At 43.0% G+C, this 23,500-nt stretch overlaps 1 protein-coding gene across 3 annotated transcripts in view; it reads left to right on the top strand.

The window, feature by feature from the left end:
• The window catches only part of RNF145 (ring finger protein 145), a 60,859-nt gene that overhangs the window by 7,660 nt on the left and 29,699 nt on the right, over nt 1-23,500 (top strand). For all 3 annotated transcript variants that reach the window (XM_080988249.1, XM_080988248.1, XM_080988250.1), the window contains exons 2-3: nt 10,213-10,426; nt 20,146-20,254. In XM_080988249.1, coding sequence (XP_080844375.1) covers nt 10,243-10,426; nt 20,146-20,254 — 293 coding nt within the window. In that variant the 5' untranslated portion in view covers nt 10,213-10,242. The remainder of the gene's footprint in view (nt 1-10,212; nt 10,427-20,145; nt 20,255-23,500) is intronic.

Below are 23,500 nucleotides of genomic sequence, written 5' to 3'. Positions count from 1 at the left end.
CTAGTCACACTTCTTTGAAGTCTCTCAGCCCCACTCACCTCACAGAGTGTTTGTTGTGGGGGAGGAAGGGAAAGGAGAATGTTAGCCGCTTTGAGACTCCTTAGGGTAGTAATAAAGCGGGATATCAAATCCAAACTCCTCCTCTTCCTCTTCTTCTTCTTCTTCTTCTTCTTCTTCTTCTTCTTCTTCTTCCATGGAGTCCATTGTTCACCCCCTCCTCAGTTAATCCCTACAACAACCCTGTGAGGTAGGTTCAGAGGCTGGCCAAGGTCACCCAGTGAGCTTCATGACTGAGTGGCGATTTGAACCCTGATCCCCCAGGTCCTAGTCTGACACTCTAGTCTTACACCACACTGTTTTCTTAGAGTACTTCTGCTATGGGACAGCTATATACTGTATTTTTCCATGTATAAGATGAGCTTTTTTTACCCAAAAATGAGGCTCAAAATTTACGCTCGTCTTATATACGGGTAATGCTAAGGGGGATGTGTGAATGGTTTTTTGGCGCGAGCCCGGATTGTAAGTGGCGATTGGCTGCTTGATTGTTGGGGGGGGGGATGCCGAAAATCGCTCACCCACCAGAATGCAGCACACAACCGCTCGCATCGCAGCTGCCTGATCACCGCCTTTAGCCCTCCTGCTTGCCACTGCGGCAGCCAATAGACAGCTGCCCTTGTCGCAGCAAGCGGGAGCGTGATTGGCGGCAGCTGGCGGCGATTGGGGAGCTGATAGGTGGTTTCTGCGATGCGAGCGGCAAGTAGGAGGGCTAATGGCAGCGATCAGGCAGCTGCGACACGAGCGGTTGTATGCTGCGTTCCAGCGGGTGAGCGATTTTTGGGATTTCCCCCACCCCCAAACAATCAAGCGGCCAATGCCAAAAATCGCTCACCCGCCGGAACAAAGTGAGAGCCCGAGATTGTAAGCAGCAATTTTAAGCGACGCGAACAGTTGTGTGCTGCGTTCTGGCAGGTGAGCGATTTTCGGCATCCCCCCCAAATAATTCTCCCCAAAAGCTCAATGCCCCCCCTATTTTCTAAATTTTGAGGCCCCCAAAATAGGGGGCATCTTATAGATAGATAAATAAATAAATATGGGAGAGCAAGGATCTGAACTATTTTCCTTGAAGCTTGAATTTGTTTTATTTGATGTTTTAATGTGTTGTAAACCACTTTGAGAATTTTCCTTTAAATATAAAGTGGTAAAGAATTGAAATTAATAATAATTAAAAATTCCACTGAAACAAACAAAAAAGTGCCTAGACATTCTGTTCTGGCAACTGTAACCTAGGTTTAGGTGCCATTTGACGATTAGCTTTTATATCTCAGTTTCTAATACTGGGTCCAAATGGCTCCCCAAATCAACACAGACTGTGGAAACTTCACACTGGACTTCAAGCATCTGGCATTGTGTGCCTCCCCATTTTTCCTCCAGACTCTGGGTCGTTGGTTTCCAAATGAGATGCAAAAGCTGTTCTCATCAGAAAAGAGATTCGGGGAGTCATGTCATCAGCTGGTGTTGGTCCACTGTGCTTCATTAAAGTCCAGGGTCAACGCAGCCATCTACCAGGAGATTTTGGAGTACTTCATGCTTCCTTCCGCAGACGAGCTTTATGGGGATGTTGAGTTCATTTTCCAGCAGGACTGTGGCACCTGCCCACACTGCCAAAAGTACCAAAACCTGGTTCAATGCCCATGGGATTACTGTGCTTCATTGGCCAGCAAACTCGCCTGACCTGAACCCCATAGAGAATCTGTGGGGTATTGCCAAGAGAAAGATAAGAGACATGAGATCGAGCAATGCAGAATAGCTGAAGGCTGCTATTGAAGCTTCCTGGTCTTCCATAACACCTCAGCAGTGCCACAGGCTGATAGCATCCATGCCACGCCGCATTGAGGCAGTAATTGATGCAAAAGGGGCCCAAACCAAGTACTAAGTACATATGCATGCTTCTACTTCTCAGAGGTCCAATATTGCTCTATTTGCAGTCCTTGTTCTGCTGATTTCATTTCATATTCTAATTTTCTGAGATTGTTAATTTGGGGTTTTCATCAGCTGTACGCCATGATCGTCACAATCATAACAAATAAAGGCTTGACATATCTCGCTTTGCATGTCATGAGTCTATCTCATATATTAGTTTCACCTTTTAAGTTGAATTACTGAAATAAATGAACTTTTCCACGATATTCTAATTTTCCGAGTTTCACCTGGTATCACCTTCAAAGATTATCAGACTGATTGTAAAGTAAAAACATTAAGGGTAGCTCAGTCAGTAGAGCGTGGGACTCTTAATCTCAGGGTCATGGGGTACAGAAATGGTTTCGTTTCTTCTGAGTGACAATAATAGCTCCATAACACGCAGAGTGGCCCTCTATGCACTGGCTGCAAAAAAAAGCGGGGGAAGGAAAAAAAGTGTTAGATAAAATCACTATAAATTGTTGTGGTGATTCAGAGGTTATACATTTGAAATCAAATTGGATTTGAATTTCTTGGTGTCTCCGATAACCTCTCTTACATCATGGATGTTGGCTCATATTCTCGATGTATGATTTGCATTGTTTTATTGCCACTCTTGCTGTGGGTTTGCCATGGCCTTTGGCTAGAACAATAAACTTGCATTGGAAATTGAACCATCTTTATTCATGGTGGTGCCATGCTGTTTTTATTGCAATTGTCTGCATGTTTTTAAACCATTTGCCAACGAAGCTGAGAAGAGCACCCTTCTGTAGATAGAATCTTGGCTGCTGTAGCTAAGAACTTAATTTATATTAACTTGGGCGGTGGAATACTTTTGGAGATTGTGTTTTCCACAGCTTCACACGCAAAATAGTCGATATCTTTCAAAACACATAGCTTGCATGCCATGCCTTTCTGCACAGATTTCTTCCATGTGGACCCTTAACAATCCCACTTTGATATCATTTGGAAATTGCTCAGGTACTGCAATGAACTACAGGGTGGGAAGGCCGGGGTGTGTGTGGTTCCAGTGGAAATTCTGACAAGCCCTTAACCACAGTGTTGATGCACAAAATACCGTATTTTTCACCCTATAGGACGCACTTTTTCCCCTCCAAAAATGAAGGGGAAATGTGTGTGTGTCCTGTGCGGCGAATGCAGGCTTTCGCTGAAGCCTGGAGAGCGAGAGGGGTCGGTGCACAAGTTCCCGCCGGGCTCCCAAGGCTTGCGGACAGCAGCCTGCAGCCCGAAACCCGGGGAGCTCAGCGGAGCGCACCCCGGGCTTCAGGCAGCTCTCCGCAAGCCTTGGGAGCCCGGCGCGACTTCCCTCCGGGCTCCCAAGGCTTGCGGATAGCAGCCTGTTCTGGGGGCTGGGGTCGGGGGAAGCTCGGGGGAAGCCCCGCGCCGGGGGGGGGGGAAATAATTTTTTCCCCTTTATTCCCCCCCCAAAAAAAAACTAGGTGCGCCCTATGGGCCGGTGCGCCCTATAGGGCAAAAAATACGATACTTACTTTCCACTTGAGGTTTAGCAGTATGATTATTTTCCAGGATGCACTGCATACAGAAATAAGTGTTCCTATTGTTGATACCATTTTGTATAAACCCCACAATAGTCAAACTGCTTTTTTGCTTTCCCGCGGCCAGGAGGAGTCCTTGTCTTTGTGAGTGTGCAGGCAACAGGTTCAGTTTGTGGCATCTCCAGTGAAAAGGGCCAGATATGAAGTTGTGGAGAAGACCTTTCCCCAAGACCCAGGAGGAGCTGATGGAGAGGGTCACTGCCGTACACCTGGCCTCCGGAAAGTGGCATCGCTGCTGCTCACCAAGGGGGGAGAGGCAGTAGGGAGGTTGGTATCCTGGCAGGAATGCCAGGTGGGCACTGCCAGTGCGCCTGCTGGCCTGCTAAGTGGCGAATCACCCAGAGCCAGCAGTAGATCCTGGTCTACCTTCTGCCCACTCCTGCCCCACACCACACATCTTAATATAAACCAATGTTGTGTTCATCTCTAGGGTTACCTCACTGGTCCATTAGAAACATACCATATTTTTACGTGGAAAAGACGCCCCCATGTATAAGACACCCGCTATTTGGGGGGACTCAAATTTAAGAAATTTGCACTATACACTATCCATGACGACCCCCAATTTTAAACATAATTTTAAAAGAAAAAAACATAGTCTTATACACGGAAAAATACGGTAGTTACTTAACTGTGGCCAAACATTGCGAAATACGCCATGAACTAGTCCGCTGCTACTTAGCATGATTGCCTTTTAAAAACTTGCTTTTTTTAAAAAAAAAAAAAGCTACAGTCACCTTATTTTAGTTTTACATTTTTTTTAATTTGAGAAAAACAAATGGCAACCATAGGCTGATCCGTATATATTTCACAATGAAGAGAAGAACTTGGCAGTGAATTAAAAAAAAGACTTTGCCTATTCTTGCTGAAAACTACAATAATTACTATTTTAAAAATAAAAATTATTTTCATTTCACAGTGTTATGTGTTCCCATAAGCATTTCAATTAGCATAATATCAGGCCTGTAAAGAACAAACTTTTTTTTTAACAAAAAAGAAAAGAGACTTTAATCTTTCTCTCTCTCTCTCTCCCTTTGTCTTGCCTTCCAAGTTCTTGGCTCTTCTTTGACAATGTTTGGCTGGCATCTTCTGCCTGCTGGGGGAGAGGCAAAAGGGCTGTTTCTCACAAGACCGCAATTAGGAAGAACAGGAATCGCAAGCCATTGGCTCCCCTTGTTCCCTTTGCGTAATCGTAAACTCCAAAGACCTTGCCTGCTTCATCAGATGCTCCTGCTGCACTTTGAGGGCAATGAGCAGCTTTAACTTCCTCATGTTTTGTAAATCAGAAGTGTTTTACTTTATTGGTTAAAGTGAATGGTTGTGGCTTTTCTAATACAGTCATACCTCGGGTTACAGACGCTTCGGGTTGCTTTTTTTCAGGTTACAGATGTGCTGAAACCTGGAAGTACCAGAATGGGTTACTTCCGGGTTTCAGCGGTTGCACATGCGCAGAAGCGCTGGATCGCAATCCGCGCATGCGCAGACGCGGCATGGATCACATTCGCAACCCGCATGGATCACATTCGCAACCCGAGCGTCCGCTGTACTATCTCTGTTAATACGGCCTGTAAGTGGAGGGAAATTATTGAACAACTACAGTGGTACCTTGGGTTACATACGCTTCAGGTTACATACACTTCAGGTTACAGACTCTGCTAACCCAGAAATAGTGCTTCAGATTAAGAATTTTGCTTCAGGATAAGAACAGAAATCGTGCTCCGGCGGCGCGGCAGCAGCAGGAGGCCCCATTAACTAAAGTGGTGCTTCAGGTTAAGAACAGTTTCAGGTTAAGAACAGACCTCCGGAACGAATTAAGTACTTAAACCCAAGATACCATTGTATAACCGGGAGATACTGTACATTACCATAGTTTTCTGTGTATAAGACAACTATTTCATTATAAAATAATGTTAAAAATTGGGGGTCGTCTTATACATGGATAGTGCAGAGGGGGGACGGGTGATTGGTTGCAGCCGCGAGCAGGAGATTGTCAGCGGTGATTGGTTGGGTGATTGGTGTCTGTGGCAATCCCTGTTGTTGATTGGCTGCTGCTGTGGCAATTGGGCAGGCGATTGGCGGCTGCTGAGCAATTTTTGGCAATCTGGGCAACCCCCTCCCCAAAATGTTCAACAACTCTGGGCAATCTCCCCCAATTTTCTTAATTTGGAGTCCCCAAAAATAGGGGTCGTCTTAAACACAGGGTTGTGTTATACACGGAAAAATACAGTAATTTTGCAAGAATTGGTGTTGCAGGTTGGAACAGAATCTTGACATAGAATCAACAAGATATGGCCAGGTTTCTGTTTGGTGAGTTCACAAAAGCCTGTGTAAGAGAGAAGTTCAATCAGGGTAGGCTTAATTTTTTTATAAAAATATGTTTAAAACATATTAATAATACACTGGTAGTAAGGGTTTTTCAATATTCTTTCTTAAGGGAAGAATAACTGCTCATTGCTTTCTGTGTTAGCTTTATTTCCAGATTGGCAGTTGTATTAAATGATAAAACAAAGTACAATATGTTCAGGGCTTTTTTTTTCAGCTGGAACTCACCGGAACTCAGTCCGGGCACCTCATTACAAGAGAACAAAGGAGGCAGGCTTTCCTTGTGGGTTCCAGCACCTCTTTTTCTAGAAACATGCCACTGAATGTGTTTAATATTAGCCCTTCTTCCTTCTGAGTTTTAGAGAGCGCACATTACCAAGATGTTATTGAAGTATGTTTGCATGATGTGCCAGGCTTCTGAACTAAACCGGAGAGGAGAATACTTGAAAGCACTTGTCTTGAGAGCGAGCAGAGTGTGCTCTCGCTTCTTTGCTATATGCAGTTATATATCGCGGGCAGCTCCGTACAATAGACTGTTGTTCATAACTGAAGGGACGTCATATCTGAATCGTCTTATCAGTTCTTCTTCTCTGACCACTGGCACGACAGTGTATCTAGCTGTGGATTAATGTTTTGGTGGCTGGGACTACCGTTCTAATGGTATTCTGAGACCGAAGCAGATCTATGAAACTATTTTGGAAAGCCTTTCCTAAACCTAGATATTAACGAGCCTTATAAAACTGAAGTGGACACGGGTTGAAATGTTGGCAAGATCAGCTGTGCTTTCTTGCACAATCCATTTAAAGGAGCTGCATGCTTTACACACAGACATACACACAGTTCCAAGATACTGTAGTAGTGTTGCTGTTTTATAACATCATGCATTCAGTTTTGTTGTGTTAAATTGCTGCCTTTCATCTTTCTCTCCAATCTTCTATGATTCTCCTGCCTGCTACGTAAGTGTGTTCATAGCAATCACCACCTTTTCCTTACCCACCTTTTGTGGGTGAGCAGCCGCCTCTGAGTTGTACAGGTAGCCTGCCCTGTGTGAGTATTTTATGCAAACTTCTTAGAGGTTTTTGTCTTATCAGGCAGCTTATCAATCTTGTCAGATGCTTTGATTCTGGCAATATTAACCCACATTGCAGTTTTTATGGATGCTTTTAAGTCATACCTGGTTAAATGGATTTCTCTCTTGCAAGAAGGTTTCCTTCTGAGTTATTTGTTTTTATTACAAGACTATTGCAGATTTCATTAGTCCTCAGTTGTACTAAATTCCTGGTCCTGCTTATGTATACCGATGTTCAGCCTTGAAAATCAACTCACACACATCGTTAGAGATCCTGTTTTTATGGCACTATCGTATTATTTTCTGCTTGATTCCCGTGACACCTTTATAAGCTAATCAGGTTGTCAAAACATAATCCTTATCTGTTAGATGTGCTAGAATTCCTTCATGCCTTACTAAAATGTATCCAGGGTTAGAGTTGGTTTAGCTCTGTTTTGTGGTAAAGGCAACAATCTTCAGGCTTGATCTTAGAAATGTGAAACGTCATTGCAATCAAGAAAATTCTGCAATTACTGGCTTAATAAATGGGTGTTATTAGACAGTAGACTATCTTTTTTCTCCACACCCATCTCTTCTATTCTTTTGAACCATATTTTCAGTTGGATTATTTTTATGACTGAAATGGTAACTTGGGCTGGTACAATAAAGCCTGACTATTACCATTCCACGTCTCAGTTTATCCACCTGCCTGTTGCTCATCCATGCCGTGCATAGATTTTGTTCTTTCCTTTTGTAAGTATTCAATCCCAACGGCTGGTTTAGCTTTCATTTGTTGTATTCATGCACATAATTTCCAAACTGTCCACTCACCCACACCCAAGTGGAACTTGTTTTTTAAAACAGTGCTCTGAAGACAGGGGACTGCAAGAGAGTAAGTGGGACTTAGAACTGTGCCAACAGTGTCCTTTGCTAACAGAATCCACACCACAATCCAAAAGGGTCTATAGCAGGGGTAGGTGGAAAGAAGGGACCATGAACTACCAGTGGATCGCCTCCCACCTACTGGTTCCTCAGATTCATAAACAATACTGAACTAGTTGGATCTTGGTCTGATCCACTGTCACTTCCTTTGTGTGTGATTAGGATCACATATTTATTTATTTTATAATAATTTTCATACCTCATCACATTTCCAAAGGAATTTTTAAGCAGTTTAACACAGACCAGTTAAGCCTTTAGATCAGGGATATCAAACATAGTGCCTTGTAGATGCTGTTGGACAAGTAATGCCCATCAGCCTCAAGCACCAAGGCAAATGTTCAAGCATGATAGGAGTTCAACGACATTTGAAGGAAAACATGTTGGCTATCCCTGCCTTAGATATTCAGTGATCCTGAGGGTGCACTTTTGATTTGTAAATTTAAAGTCTGTCAATGGACCATGGGAACACTAGTTTTTAATTATCTTATGCGTAGATAACTTTGCGACACTGCTTTAGAACGCGGTTAATAAATTAATTGCAATAATAATAGTTTTTTAGTACACCATCTATGATTTAAATAAGCTTACCTCTGGCTTAGCATCTTTATATTGTGTCGTCTCTTGATATTACATTGTTTTGAAAACTCCCGTTGCCACCTTTCTCCTTGTTTAATTGGTTACTACTTTGTCTTCTCTTTGGTTAAGAATAATTGGTACATTTAGCTGTCTGTGTCTGTGGTTTATGTAGGAAAAAGCAAGTACAGTCAGCCTACTGCTATGCAAACTATGTGCTGAATAAGACTTAACTGCGATTATAGGTTTGTAGGCGTTGGGTTACACCGACATCTCAATTGAAAGCCTTCACCCGACTGAGCAGTAATACAGTGTCCTTCTCATACAACAGAGCCTATCTGTTGACAGTAAGTGACTGTGGGCGCTGAAAGCTACATTGACAGAAGGGCACTTTATGCAGTTCTCTCAGTTCATACTGTCATCTCTTTGGTGACTACACAGCACCTCTGGTCAGTCCATCAAATATCAGGTGCATTACTTGCATTTTTAAAAGTTCAAATAGAATGTAGCACAGATCAAAGTTTTGAGGCTTTATGCCCAGACTGAGTTCAGTTATTAAAAGGGTGTTGTTTAGTCATATAACAGCTGAGCTCAAATTGACTCAATGAGCAGACATCGCTGCAGCAGCTTTCCGGGTGTGTCTCTGCCAGTGTTCAGTATCGCTAGGAGTTGTAGCCATAGTTGGTTTTTTTAAACCATGGCTTAGTACAGTAGCTGGTTGTGTGTCAGTCTACATGGCGATAGTGTGTGATAGCTACATCCAGCACTAGAATGTGGCCCCTGAGGTGTGTATGTTGGCCAATGTTGAATGTGGCCCTTGAGACAAAAAAGGTCAGCAACCCACGGCTTAGTGTGATGTGCGAATGCTGCCCAGAAGCTTAACTATACTTTGTTTATTGCCATCAAACAATGATCTGAAGCCATGATAAGTTAGTGTATGGGCCAATGGCATGCCACTATGTGCAAATTGAGCACCTTTCCCTAATCATGGTTTGTTTAGCCAACAACCACAGATGCTCAAAAAGCTACAAAGGCATGAGGCATTTGGGAAACAAAACAAGCTTTGCAGAAACAATCCATGGTTTATTAGATCCCCTGGGGTCGACAAGCCATGTTTAACTTGGTTTTTGATATACAAACCATGGTCTACTATTATGTGCAACCAGATCAGTGTGTGTTTCTTTATCATACATATCGCCGTCCAACATAGCCTTGGGTGGTGTGAAAAAGGAAGGCTTTAATGTTGTTTAAAATAGGGGAGAAAGTTTGACAAGGAGCAAATCCTGTTTTTAAAAGCTGCCTAGAAGACTTCACCTATTTTATGTCAGGTCTTTTGTCCAATCCTGCTCCAACGAATCATACAAAAATTACTAAAATGTGAAACTGTAGAAAATATCCTGCTTTGACAACCCTTTTAACATGCTTTAAAGACTTTATATGGAGCAACTGAAATGGTAAAAAAGAGTCCAGACTTAAAGGGTAGCTGGTTTATTTTGAATCTGAAGTTAAGCTTTCCCCAAATCTAAAATAAATGTGAGTGAGTACAAAATGGTGAAAACATTGCAGCTTAATGCATTGTGGTGAAATTGGGGTGCTTTTTTCTGATTTGTAGCCCACCTTTGTGAAAAATGTTTACCATCAAACTTCCACTTAGTCATCAAACGTTCACTTAGTCAGAGTGAACAGTACTGAGGCACGTAAGCCAGTGGTCTCACTCTGTACAAGACAGCTTCATAAATTCTAATGCTGTGGATACTTTGGGGTGCCTAACTTGCTGTCTTTTGCTCTTTACAGTCTGCTACCCATCCATTGATAAGGAACAGAATGGCCGCCAAGGAGAAGTTGGAAGCAATGTTAAATGTGGCCTTGCGGGTCCCAAGCATCATGCTTTTGGACGTCTTGTACAGATGGGATGTCAGTTCCTTCTTCCAGCAGATCCAAAGAAGTAGCCTCAACAACAACCCCCTCTTCCAGTACAAGTACTTGGCTCTCAATATGCATTATGTGGGTGAGTATGCATTGGCTGGCCAGAGCATTTATTCCCTGCTAGTGATGCATTCTGCCTGAAGCAAAACCTCTCTCAGTGTATTCAAAGCATCTGATGATAGTCAGTGTCTTAATAGCTCTCTATTATCTTGAGTTGCTAAGAGGCGTTTAAAATCATTACTTCCTCTAGCTCTTGAATTACCTGAGGGAAGGCATTCCAGAGGGTGGGTGCTGGCACCAGAAGGCCCGCTTCCATATTGTCAGCAAGTGAAAAATCAGTAGGGTGCCCTCAGAAGGTATTAAATATTGACTCGGTCTGTATTGGGATTACAGATAGGTAGCCGTGTTGGTCTGCCATAGTCAAAACAAAAAAATTCCTTCCAGTAGCACCTTAAAGACCAACTAAGTTAGTTCTTGGTATGAGCTTTCGTGTGCAAGCACACTTCTTCAGATACACTGAAACAGAAGTTGCCAGACCCTTCTATATAGTGAGAAGGTGGGGAGGGGTATTACTCAGAAGGGTGGTGGGAATGGGTGATTGGCAGATAGCTGAGATGAGCCTGTTGACGACTCTTAACGACTGCAATAGGTCTTACAGGAAAAAGCAAGGGGTGAGAAGGTGAGAAATGGCTTTGTCATGTATAATGAGATAAGAATCCAATGTCTTTGTTCAGGCCAGGTCTCTCCATGGTTTTAAGTTTGGTAATGAGTTGTAATTCAGCAGCTTCTCTTTCCAGTCTATTTCTGAAATTCCTTTGTAGTAAAACAGCTACTTTGAGATCTTGTATAGAATGTCCTGGGAGATTGAAGTGTTCTCCTACTGGTTTCTCTGTCTTGTGATTCTTGATGTCAGATTTGTGTCCGTTTATTCTTTGGCGTAAGGTTTGGCCTGTTTGTCCAATATAGAGAGCTGAAGGACACTGTTGGCATTTGATGGCATACACAATGTTAGACGATGAGCAATTAAACAGTCCCGAGATGGTATGTGTGATGTTGTTGGGGCCAGTAATGGTGTTGTCCGGGTGTATGTGACAGCAAAGTTGGCATCTGGGTTTATTGCAGGCTCTGGTGCCAGTGTCCGTGTTGGTCCCAAGTTGTATAGGTCCAAAGTTGTGTCAGCAACACAACCTTGAACTTAGGTCAGTAGCCAGTGCAGATCTTTCCACACCAATATAGTATGTGTCAACCTGGATGTTCCTGGGAGCTGCATTTTGCACCGGCTGCACCTTCTGGACCAGGTGCAAGAGCACAGTCATGGCTGCCTCCCAATTCCCAGGGTTTCCTGGGAAGAAGGACTGATGGTCAAACCACTCTAAAAATTACAGTTCTGTGAGGGAAATAGGAGGTCTCCTAACAACTCTTAGCACCCTTAGCAAACGCCTGTTCCCAGGATTCCTTGGGGGAAGATAGGACATTTAAAGTGGTATAATAGTGTTGTAAACGTGCAATACAAATACAATACAAATGTCCACATATGCAATTAATATTCCATAAGTGACTGGGTCACCCCTCGGGGAAAGCCTTCTTGAGTAAAAATGTCTTCAGTAAGCTCCAAAACATTGTGACATTAGGTGCCTCATTTAAGCGGATAATTGATTCCAGAGGGCTGGGGCCATAACACTTAAAGCTTGATTTCTAGTGTAAGCTACATGCACCTCTGGGGCGTGTGATACTCTCGTGCCCCATCTGAGGAGTGCAGTTGCCGGGCAAGGTGGTCCCATAGGATAGTTCGTTTGACAACTGATGGAGCCACGTGTGCATTTTGTAAACTCTGGCACACTTCGTACCTGTGTATCAGAAATACACTAGCCCTACTCAGGCACTTCCCCTGACTGTGGCAGGGTTCTAAATCATGCAGAGGAGCCTGAACGTGGAGAACAGACCTTCCCCCTTCACTGTGTGGAAAATGGTGATGGGGACACAGAAGAGGGGTTGGAACCATTGAGCCATAACCCACTGTCCCCCACCCCACCAATTATTATAATCGTGTGTGAGAGAATGTAAATTATGTTTGCTTTGTTCACCATCTAGCTTGATGGAAGAGCTGAACAACGTATACTTGGTCTGTTGTTGTTGTGGTTGGTTGTTGTTTTTAAAATAATTATGTTTTAACTGACTGAGCTCTTTTTAACGTACAGTGGACCCTCTGGTTATGAATTTAATTCATTTGGGGGGTCCGTGTGCACCCCCAAAAATCCATAACCAGGGGCACCGCTTCTGTGCTCGCGCGCGGCACACAGAGCACTTCTGCGCATGCGCAACTGGCGAAACCCGGAAGAATACACTTCTGGGTTTGCCGCTTTCACAACCCGAAGATTATGTATCCGGAGCAGCACATAACCCGAGGGTCCACTGTTTCTTGTAATCCTACTGTACCATCAAGTCAGATTCATTGCCTTACTTCCCAACACATCAAAGGGGAAAATACTTTCATTTATGCTAGTACCATGCCCTTGTTTTTATTAGTATAAAACAAGCAGAGATTCAGATTCAGATATTTCAGACCATGTTGACTGCACTGCTCACCCCTGGAGGATATTAAGCAGCAAGAAAGGACATTTCATAAGTTCGAGAAATATTTGACTGAGAGAGGGGTGGTCGCTGCTATTTGATTTTAGTATAAATGATTTCATTGGTTGGATGGTCATTCATATTGATGTTTGTAAACTGTCATAAGTGGTCTAGATTTTTAAACAATAACCTTTGCCACATGATGTCTTTTATATGTGTACTCTCTCCCTCCCCCATATGTTACAAATAAAATTATGTAGATATAATAAAATAGCTTGTAGTGCAGATGCTAAACTGATGCTAGATAGGAAAAATAAGTAAATTCCTTTAATTCACTGATAATCCTACCTTTCTTTAGTAGAGCTCAGGACCGTATACATAGGGTTACTGAGCAATTGCCCATCCAGGTGCTAACCAGACCCAGACCTGCTTTTAGCTCCAGCAATGGTACTTTCAGATAATGGACCTACCGTATCTTAGATCTATGTAAAGAAATAGAGGCACTTTCCTTTTGAGCTGCTTTACACAGTTTATCCCTCTGGCATTTTCTAAGGCTGATATGTGGGAGGTCTCTGATTCTTCAGCCTAATGCAACCACTGGCTATTCCTAGTAAGAATGCCAAAGTCAGTGTGACACAACCAGATGTAATGGTCAGATAAATTGTTACGCTTTATGGACTTCGGAGAAAGCGCCCCCTCTGACAGCTACAGAGATGTATAAAGAGTTCATAATGTTGCTGCCTTAGCCATATTTGTGAGAATGGGGTTCGTTATAGATTGGTGCTTCTGAGCTGCATATTGGGTTTCTGGGTGAACCAGCTTGGGGCTTCCCAGAGGATTGTTGGCATACACTTCTTCCATTGTGCTTGGCAATCCTTCCTTGTGAAACCTGTCCCAGAAAATAAAGGAAGTCCAGCTATTGCCAGTTGCTCATGCTGCCCTCTTAAGAGTACATGTGAAAAGTGTTGCTTTGTTTGCGCTAGTAGTAGTTTCGTTTTAATCCTATGATTGCAGGTGGGGTGATAATGATCTGCGTACATGTCTATTGCCTGCAGCATACTGATTTTCACCACAGATTACAGCCTGCAACCTGTCTTTTTGACTTGCGGAAGCTGGGCGTACGGCTTGCAGAGCTATGGAGAAAATATACTTAAGAAAAACAGCCCAAACCCCACTCCACACCAAAATGGATAGTTAGTTGACTTCTGACTGTTTATATCTAGGTAATTGTAAGACAGTACAGTTGTAAGCTTTTGTAGGAGCAGGCCGAGTTGATTTTGCGCTGTATAGATAAAGGGTGCTTACAAGTGTTAGGACTTGGGAGCCCTGAGTTCAACTCCCCAATCTCTCGTGAAACTTGGTGGGTGATTTTGAGCTACTCGCTTTTTCTCAGCTTCAACCTCATAGAGTTGTTGTGAGAACAAAATTGGGGGATGGGGGAAGAACCATTTATACCACCCTGAGTGGCGTGGGGGGAAGAATCTGAATGGGAAAAGAGAATACAGTGAAGCAACATTTTTTTAAAAATGCAAGGACAAAATGAGGTTTGCATTACAAACCGGGAAGTGGTTTTTAAAAGGTTACTATAAGCAAAGTACTATCAAAATATTTGTTTCCAGTGTTAGCAAAAAAAAAACCCAACTGTTCACAAACACGTTGCCGTCTGAAGCTGTCCGGTGGTATATACCGTATTTTTCGCTCTATAATACGCACCAGACCATAAGACGCACCTAGTTTTTGGAGGAGGAAAACAAGAAAAAAAATATTCTGAAACTCAGAAGCCAGAACAACAAGAGGGATCGCTGCACAGCGAAAGCAGCGATCCCTCTTGCTGTTCTGGCTTCTGGGATAGCTGCGCAGCCTGCATTTGCTCCATAAGACGCATACACATTTCCCCTTACTTTTTAGGAGGGAAAAAGTGAGTCTTATAGAGCAAAAAATACGGTATATGTTGAATCTCTTTTTGTTGTTGACTGTTCGGAGACAGTGGATCTCTGCACCTGACATCATATGACATCAAGTGACAGGGAGGTGGGCCTTGCAGCATGGCCTTGCAGGCCAAATCCAGAGGCCTGCCAGGGCTAATTAGGGCCATGGTCTAGGTTCCCCACTGTTGCTTTAGGTCCTCAGGCACCCAGGCCATGTAAGGCTTTCTAGGTCACAGCCAGCACTTAGAATTGGCCTTAGAAACGAAACAGATGCCGGTGGAAGTGCAAAGTGGTTAACTTCTTGACTTCTGTCAAATACCATCAAGTAATAGGCAGTCAGTTGGATATTATTCCTCTCCTCTCTTAAGAACGTCCAGGTTGCATAGTGTTATTCTAGCTGCCCTGCCCCAAAGTAGACAGTTGGAAATCGGATTTGCCTGTTAACGTGAGTGCAGAATTTTGATGCTTAGTGTAAATCTGTCACTGCTTCAGAAATGCGTGGGCTGAGGAAGCCTTGCTTTATAAATAACAGAGTCCCCTACCTATCTTTCTCCCACCATTCATTTGATTTTTGCTTCTCTCACCTCTGTCCTTTGGCTGCTGTGATATGCTGCCTTTCCCCTGAGAGGCTTTTGCTGTCACATTAATAGCATCCCCAGGCACATTCAGCAGCCATTCACTTCTATGGCACAAAGTCAAGGAGCACACTTGAGGCCATGATCACATCCCGACACTGAAATGCAGAGGGGGAAAGAGCAAGTTGTAGTTTTGGTTAAGCACTTTTAACAGACCTCTTCATAGTGTGCCTTCATGCTTCATGCTCAGGCTGACATTAGTGCCTGAGTGACAGATCTAATTTTCAAATGTTCTATTTTAGAAGTGTAGCTATTTTTAAGTGAACCCATAATCTTATGACTTGCCTTGTGTCTCTTTGTGATCACGCACTGGGAGGGAAGTTTTTGTGTGGTGATCAATTGCTATCTTGAGTTCCTTGCAGAAAATTAGTTACTTAATACAGTGAGAAGGCACATGAGGGCTAAAGCTATCCTCTTGCACTCAGTACTTGCTGTGCGGTCTGCATCCATTCCCTCTTCCATCCTTAGTGGTTGCTGAAATGGATGCATGGATCATTCAAACACAGGAGAAAGAACAGAGTGGAGCATGTTAAGTAAGGTTTTTTTTCCACACAGTTAGTTAACAGGGTGGGCCTATCACCTACTTACTTAAGTCCTTTTAAGTGCCTAAGGGGATAGCAGTGTTCTCTGAGCCAGTTTTCACACATATTAGTCATCTAGTAGTGGCCGCAATTGAGACATAATGGACGCAACATGTGAACTGGACCATTGTGCCATTCTTGCTTCAGCTGTTGTGGAGGAAATTGAAAGAGATGGCTGTACAGTTGTACCTTGGTTTTCAAACGCCTTGGGAGTCGAACACTTTGGTTCCTGAACGATCGGAAACCGGAAGTGTTTGTTCCGGTTTTCAAACGTTCTTTGGAACCCAAACATCCGACACGACTTCCGCAGCTTCCGATTGGCTGCAAGTGATTCCTGCAGCCAATTGGAAAGCCACACCTTGGTTCGTTTTCGAATTCCATTCGAAGTCCAAGGTACCGCTGTACTGCATAGCTTACCCAGTATATTCTCTTTGTAGCCAAAGCTGTGCAGTACAGTGGCTAAGACCCGTTTGTTTGAGTAATTAGAGCTGGGATGTGGAACCTCCAGCCAATGGGCTAAATTTGGCCTAGCACAGTCCCAGTTTGACCCATGAGACTGTTTTCCCCAAACCACACGCATGCAGAGATGCAGCTGGATCAGCTGCATGACTGAGTTCTCTGTGGCAAACTCAACCGCGCACCCAGTCCTTGCAGAGAAAGCAGGATTGAAGTCCCTGCTTGGCAGCTGATAGAATGTAGCTTCAAGGCTACCGAATTGGCTGTGAAACCAAGTTTCCCACAGGGAACTCCCTGTAGCAGATCCTCCTGGATCGGCTGCATAATCAAGTTCCTCATTAGATCAAGACTAATGATAGTGTTGCCATTAGTCTTTCACGCCTGCATTTGTCCTCCAGAATAGATACTGATTCCTGGCCGTAGCTGCATGGATAAGGGGCTGTATAAGGCCAGCAGTGGACACCGTTTACTGAAGATAAACACTTTCACTGGAAACTGCAGACCGAGCCTGATAAGAACTATGTTCACCTTGTTGTTGCTGCTAACTTCAAGTGGCTTTTAACACTGGGAGAAATGCTACTGACAAGGTGCAAGTGATTTTGCACATTGGTGTGATATGCAAAGTTATGTACCTGTATGGAACAATGAACAAGCTCTTTCATATCCCCCTATATGGAATCCATGCATTTTTCTCAAGGATAGTGTCCTCCTTCATATGTTACTGGTGCAAAGAGATGTGCTAAAGCTCATGTGCTTGGTGGTTGCCCTGGATGTATAACTAGTACTTTACCACTTATTATTTCCATGCCTTTGAACCTGCTACCAGTCTTGTTGTCTTTGGAGGGTCACAGGTTCGTCAACCCTGCTTAGGGTGTTTCAGCCTGTGATTTGGTCATTTCTGGAATATACTACCTTAAAGTTGGAAACTTGCACAGTGTGTTGCGCTACTAACATGCTGGCTTGTGTTTGTGTGCCTGCATTTAAAGTGTGTATATCAACCTTCAGCTGATCTAATGGCAATGATTATGTGAGAGAAACAATTTACAGACATTTCAGTGATCAGACACTTTATTTGATCACCAGGGCCTTGATTTGCTAAGCAGCTGGTGGATTAGAAACCTAGAGATGCTAGTGAACATTTACATTAGTGAGGATGGGGACTGGAATAGAGGTGCAAATTCCAGTTTCTTCTCAGAATCCCTGTCTTTCCACAGAGAGTACCAGCCCATTCTATCTCTGAATGTTTAGCCACTGGGATGTAAAATTCTCAGTTGTTTACAGGATGTCCCACATACTGCATCGATCATTTTAGGATGCCAACATTGTTGATTATGAAAAAGCACATTGGCCAGAGTTGAGGCTTTTGCAGGAAAAAAATGGAAATCTGCAAGGTGCTTTTTTTTTTTTTTTTTAGTGGTTACCGCAATCATAAAATCAGAGTGAATGCTGAGATATTGGTAAGCTCATAAGCAGCAGTATTGTAGCTGCAGTGACCTTGACTCTTCTATTTTTGCCTATCAGTTCCAGCATTTTAAGGTTTGTGCTGTTGGGGCTACCTTTTCTAGAGAGCTCTTGCTCATGGCATTGTCTTACTTGCAGCCGGTGATGTGGGATGGAAAACATTATGTGGAAAATTTTCCAAAATGGGAAAACTTCCTGTCACTTTTTTTCTCCACCAGAAAATTTTCCATTTCATTAGTTCCTTGGTAGCAATGTGAATGAATACCAACTGCAAATACTTTTTCAAAAAAGCTTTCCTTACTAAAAGAGAGAGAGAGAGACTGAGAGAGTAAAATAAGCATTCTGAACGGGTTCAATTTCTAGGATTTTGGAAAATATTTGCTGCAAAATGAATATTCTCCAAGGCAATTTTTTCTAAAAGTTTCCCTGATTAAAATTTTTCAGGAAAGTACAGCACTGCTTGCGGCTTAACATGTGAACTGCTGTGAAATCCTTTCTCACATAGCAGCTGCATGTGACCTCCACACATTCAGTGTTGGGTGGGGAATCAGGATCATGCCCAATGTGATAGGGAGCCATGTAAAACACAGGTCTTCAGAAAACCAAAACATTGAGAAACTGGTACTTCATTGGTGATTCCTTTCCTTTTTTTTAAAGGAAAATCTTAGTCTATATCTAAAAGATTGAAATGTCTTTCCCTATTTCAGCATTGATTTCTGACTTATTTTTCCTGAACATTTTGACTGACAGCAAAGTTATGTCGATCACCTCCTTTTATTATGACAAATGAAGAATGTCATTTGCTTAGTGAGTGAATAGACCACTTCTGCTGCTGTTACTCAGAATAAGCAAGTGTTCAGAGCCCCAATTGATAGAATAAGCAAACGTTCAGAGCCTGAATTGAAGTATTGATTCCTTGGTTGCTTTCCATGATAAAGTATTCTTAAGGGTGCACCATCAGCTGTCTCCTCAATGAGTTTACTGTTGTTTGAGAGTAGTAATGAGGGACTGTATGATTAATTGCAAAGGAACATTCTTACCTCCCTAACCATTAGAATCATAGCATTGCAAAGTACTTTGGAGGTAATCTAAACCAGCCCTGTTTTCCATTAGGGTTCTGCAATTCAGCTTACAGCATCATTGACAGAAGAGTCCAGCCTTTGCTTAAATACACTTAAATAAGTCCATCACCTCCCAAGGCAGCTTACTGTTAGGAGGTTTCTGCTCACATTTGTATCTGAAATCTGCTTCACCACAATTTCAACCCATTGGTTCTTTTACGCCCTCTAGAGCAGAGAAGAAACCTGTTTCATCTACATGGCAGCACTCCAGATATTTGAAGGGAGTGTCTCCCCTTCTCCTCCTCCAGGTTCAACATAAGCATCTCCTTCAGCTGTTCCTCACAGGGCTTGGTTTCCAGACCCTCTCCACTACCACAATCCTAATTGCTCTCCTCTAGACATGCTCCAGTTTGTTAACGTTCTTAAATGTGTTGCCCAGAACTGTGTACATTATTCCAGATGCACCCCCAACAAACAGAGAATAGAGTGGAACTGTTTCGATCTGCCTCTGTTAATTCAGCCCGAGACTGCATTATGTTCTTTTTTATAAGCTGCTTCTCAGTGCTGGCTTATGTTCAGCTTGCAATTATTTTGCTTGGTTTTGTTGGGCCAAACTGCATGGGAGAGATTCTGTGATTGGATTTCATGAAGTTGAAGGGCTTTTGTCAATTCTTTCTCTCTCCCTTGCACCGTGCCTCCTGAAAATCTGTTCTGGACAGCCTCCCAAACCTCCAGAACAGAATGAGGGTGCTTGTTCTGGGGGATGCAGGAGGTGGGGGATTTTGCAAAAATAGCCTCCCCCTCCTATTCTGCTAATAGGTACCTTCACTGGAGCAACAGGACCAGAAAAACCAGTGAGATTCTGCCTTATGTGACAGCTATATTACCTAGGTGGGCTTCATAGCTGACGTTTTGTGGATCAGTTGACCTCTCTAAGATTAAATGTCTTTTTCTTGATTTGCTATGGCTCTAGCCATAACACCTGCTTTTTTGTTTTTTAAAAATGCAGAAAGTGGTACCTTTAAATTCACTTTTAAAAGAAATGAATAATATCATTCTTTAAAAGTCCATGGACTTAACTGGGAAATTATTTCCATTTCTTCTCCAGGTTACATCTTAAGTGTTGTGCTCCTAACCTTACCCAGACAACACCTGGTTCAACTCTACCTGTATTTTCTAACTGCACTGTTGCTGTATGCTGGTCATCAGATATCCAGGTAAGAGTTGTCTCACCACCCTTGTAAGCTTTGCTTTTCATATAACTTTATGAGTTTTCTGCCAGTAACTTCCACATGCAAAATACATTATTTATTCCATTTATGCATTTATAGAAGGTAGTATCCAGTGGTGACTGTCCACTGACAGAAAGTGAGGGAAATCAGTTTTTGGCAATCCCCCTTCCCCACCTCCAGAACTCAACCCTCCCCGGATCTTCTCTAGAAGTCCCTCCCCAATCCTCTAGAGCAGATTTAGAGGGGGAATTTCTGGAATCTGCCTCCCACTCTATTCTGCTGACTATACTTGTAGTTTATATTATGGCTTTTCTCCAAGGATCTTGATGCATATGGTTCCCACTCCCATTTGTTTATTCACAAAAGAGGGGTGGGTTTATATTAGCACCAGTGACGTGCCCTAACTCAGCTACTGAGCTTTGTAGGAGAATGGAGATTTGAACTCAGATTCCACAATCCTAGTCAAACACTAGTTTTCCCAAAGAATTTATGAGAAACCTTTCTGTTGACTTTAGTAGTAGCCTGGAATGAGTCTTGAGACTTGAAACACAATCCTGTACTGTATTGGGTTGTAATGGATCCCTTATCATGCCTAGATACGTAAGGGGTGTGGGTGTGCGCACACGTGTGTTTAGATATAAAGTGGCTGAGAACATGTAAAATGCAAAACTAAAAATAACAGTATCACACCTTTAAAAGACAGTCGTGAAAAACAACCCAATTTTAACAGCATCAGAACCAAAACCCTGTCTTTGAGGTCTGGAGTGCAGTGTCAGAGGAAATGTTTAAAGTATTTAAATAAACCATCTCCCATACAATTCTTGTTTCTAACCATCTTTGAAGGACCAGATATGGACGTAACAGCTGAAGGATACAGTGGTACCTCGGGTTACATACGCTTCAGGTTACAGAGTCGCTAACCCAGTAATAGTACCTTGGGTTAAGAACTTTGCTTCAGGATGAGAACAGAAATCGCACGGCGGCAGCACGGTGGCAGTGGGAGGCCCCATTAGCTAAAGTGGTGCTTCAGGTTAAGAACAGTTTCAGGTTAAGAACGGACCTCCGGAGCGAATTAAGTACTTAACCCGAGGTACCACTGTAGAAAACTAAATGTGGCACAATTTATGGAACTCTGTTATCTCTGAAAGCAACCACCCTTCAAATACAGCTATTAAGTGGTCTTTTTATGCAGTATGGAATTGCTTCAATTCTGCAGGCTTTTAACTCCCTCCCCCCTCCCCATGTATTCACATCTTCACATTCAGACTTTGGGTTAGTAGGCATATTCAGTTCAGGCAACAACTCTTCCTTTTGTCTGAAATCTGCAAGCCCTACCTACATGTATAAAGAAAAGGAAAATAACATGTGCACTTTTGAGTGTCAAGTATAACATTGCTATGAAAGATTTTTTAAAATACTATGCTTTTACTTTTGGTCACATTTACGTTCTCAAACAAAAGTTTTATTTAAAAATGCAGAAAAACCATTCCCTTCATGTTAACACAGCTGTGAGAACCTCTGGCCTGCAGAACTAATGAGGCCCAACAATGGTTCTGATATGGCCTGGAGGCTGTTTTCCTAAAGCTGCACCCACCCAGCGCCTGACAAAAGTGGGCTTTCAGGGTGTGGGGAAGCTCAGCATTCAGCCTACTGGCCAGATCCTGTTTCCCATCCCTGTGTTAGCATATTTATGTGTGTCAAGCAGATACGCAGGGCCATCCTTAGCCAGCTATTGAACCTCTGCCATCTGAGCTGCATTCTGGGCCAACAACGTGATTCAGCTTTTCAGCCTACGGTGGACAAAATATGGGAAGGGGGAGCTAGGAAGGTAGCCAAGAACATAAAGAATCATTGCTGTGACAGTTATTGTAGATATTTATTACTTTTCCAGTTAACTTTGCAGCAAGGAATTTATTGACTTTGAGGGTGTGAAATAAAAAGTTAGGCATTGGATAGCTGAGGGTGAAGTATCAAGAAGAGTAAGACTCCATGGTATCTGCAAGTTTTCTTCAGGGAGAAAAATTCTCTTTAGCACAGACATTGATTTTTTTTAATTTATTTTTTAGCAGAGGAGCCATCTTGAAGATTTTATGTGGGAAATGCAAGGAATGTGGAATTGAAGCCAGTTCCTTGCGGTGTTCTGTGGTGTGGAAACTGGTGTATTAAAATGATGTCCAGAAAGTAGTATGTTGGCTTCCAAAACCAACAGAATTTCTCTTCCAGCAGATGGTTTGGAATTGGAGAGAGAAAAGCAAATGGACATTGTAGAGACATGTAAACAAAGAAGATAATTTTCTTGTTCAGAAATGAAAGAAGGTGGTAGAGAGTATACATGAGCCTGAATCTTGTTCAAATTACAATAATCCAGTAGTCAGTCAGTTTCCCATCTCCCCATCAAGCCAGCTTTCCCCCCATACATTCCTAACTTTCTCAAAGCTTTCCATGATCTGTATAGGCTCACTTTGGCATCTTGTCTTTCATTACTACTACTACATCAACATGTATGCTGCCCTTTCCTCCTCTATTATAGGATAAATTGATTCGGCAGTGACTCTGTGTATACAGAGCCAGCTACACTGGCTTTAAATCATACACATTGGCTAGGGATGGGGAATTTGTGAGCCTCAAAATGTTGGCTGGCAACTCCTGTAATCCCTGACCATTGGTTGTGCTTCCTGGGGCTGATGGGAGTTGTAGTCCAGCAGCATTTGAAGGGCACCACATTGGCCAACCCAACTGTAAACATCTGCAAAGATGCTCCAGAGCAGCCTTTCTCAACCTGTGGGTCCCCAGATGTTGTTGAACTACAACTCCCATCACCCCTAGCTAGCAAGGCCAGAGGCCAACAACATCTGGGGACCCACAGGTTGAGAACCGCTGCTCCAGAGGGTTGTGGGATCCTCCAGAAAAGTGTGGGAGATGGTGTGGAGTACAGGTTGTCTGTAGGAACCTCCATTGAATCAGATTTCCTTCCATGAACAGAAGGGCATATCTAGATCCTACCCAATGTATGTATGTGGAATAGTAAAGTTTAGAAATTGCATTTTGTTTTGCTTTGAACTGTATGACTTACCGTATTTTTCGCCCTATAGGACGCAACGGCCCATAGGACGCACCTAGATTTGGGGGGGGGGGGAATAAAGGGGAAAAAATTTATTCCCCCCCCGGCACGGGGCTGGGGTGGGGGAAGTCCGAGCTTCCCCCACCCCAGCCCCCAGAACAGGCAGCTCT

The sequence above is a fragment of the Podarcis pityusensis genome (genome assembly GCF_964106645.2).
Source record: "Podarcis pityusensis genome assembly, chromosome: 2".
NCBI lineage: Eukaryota > Metazoa > Chordata > Lepidosauria > Squamata > Lacertidae > Podarcis > Podarcis pityusensis.
The sequence above is the reverse complement of the archived record's forward strand: the minus strand, read 5'-3'. Positions and strand labels throughout refer to the sequence as shown.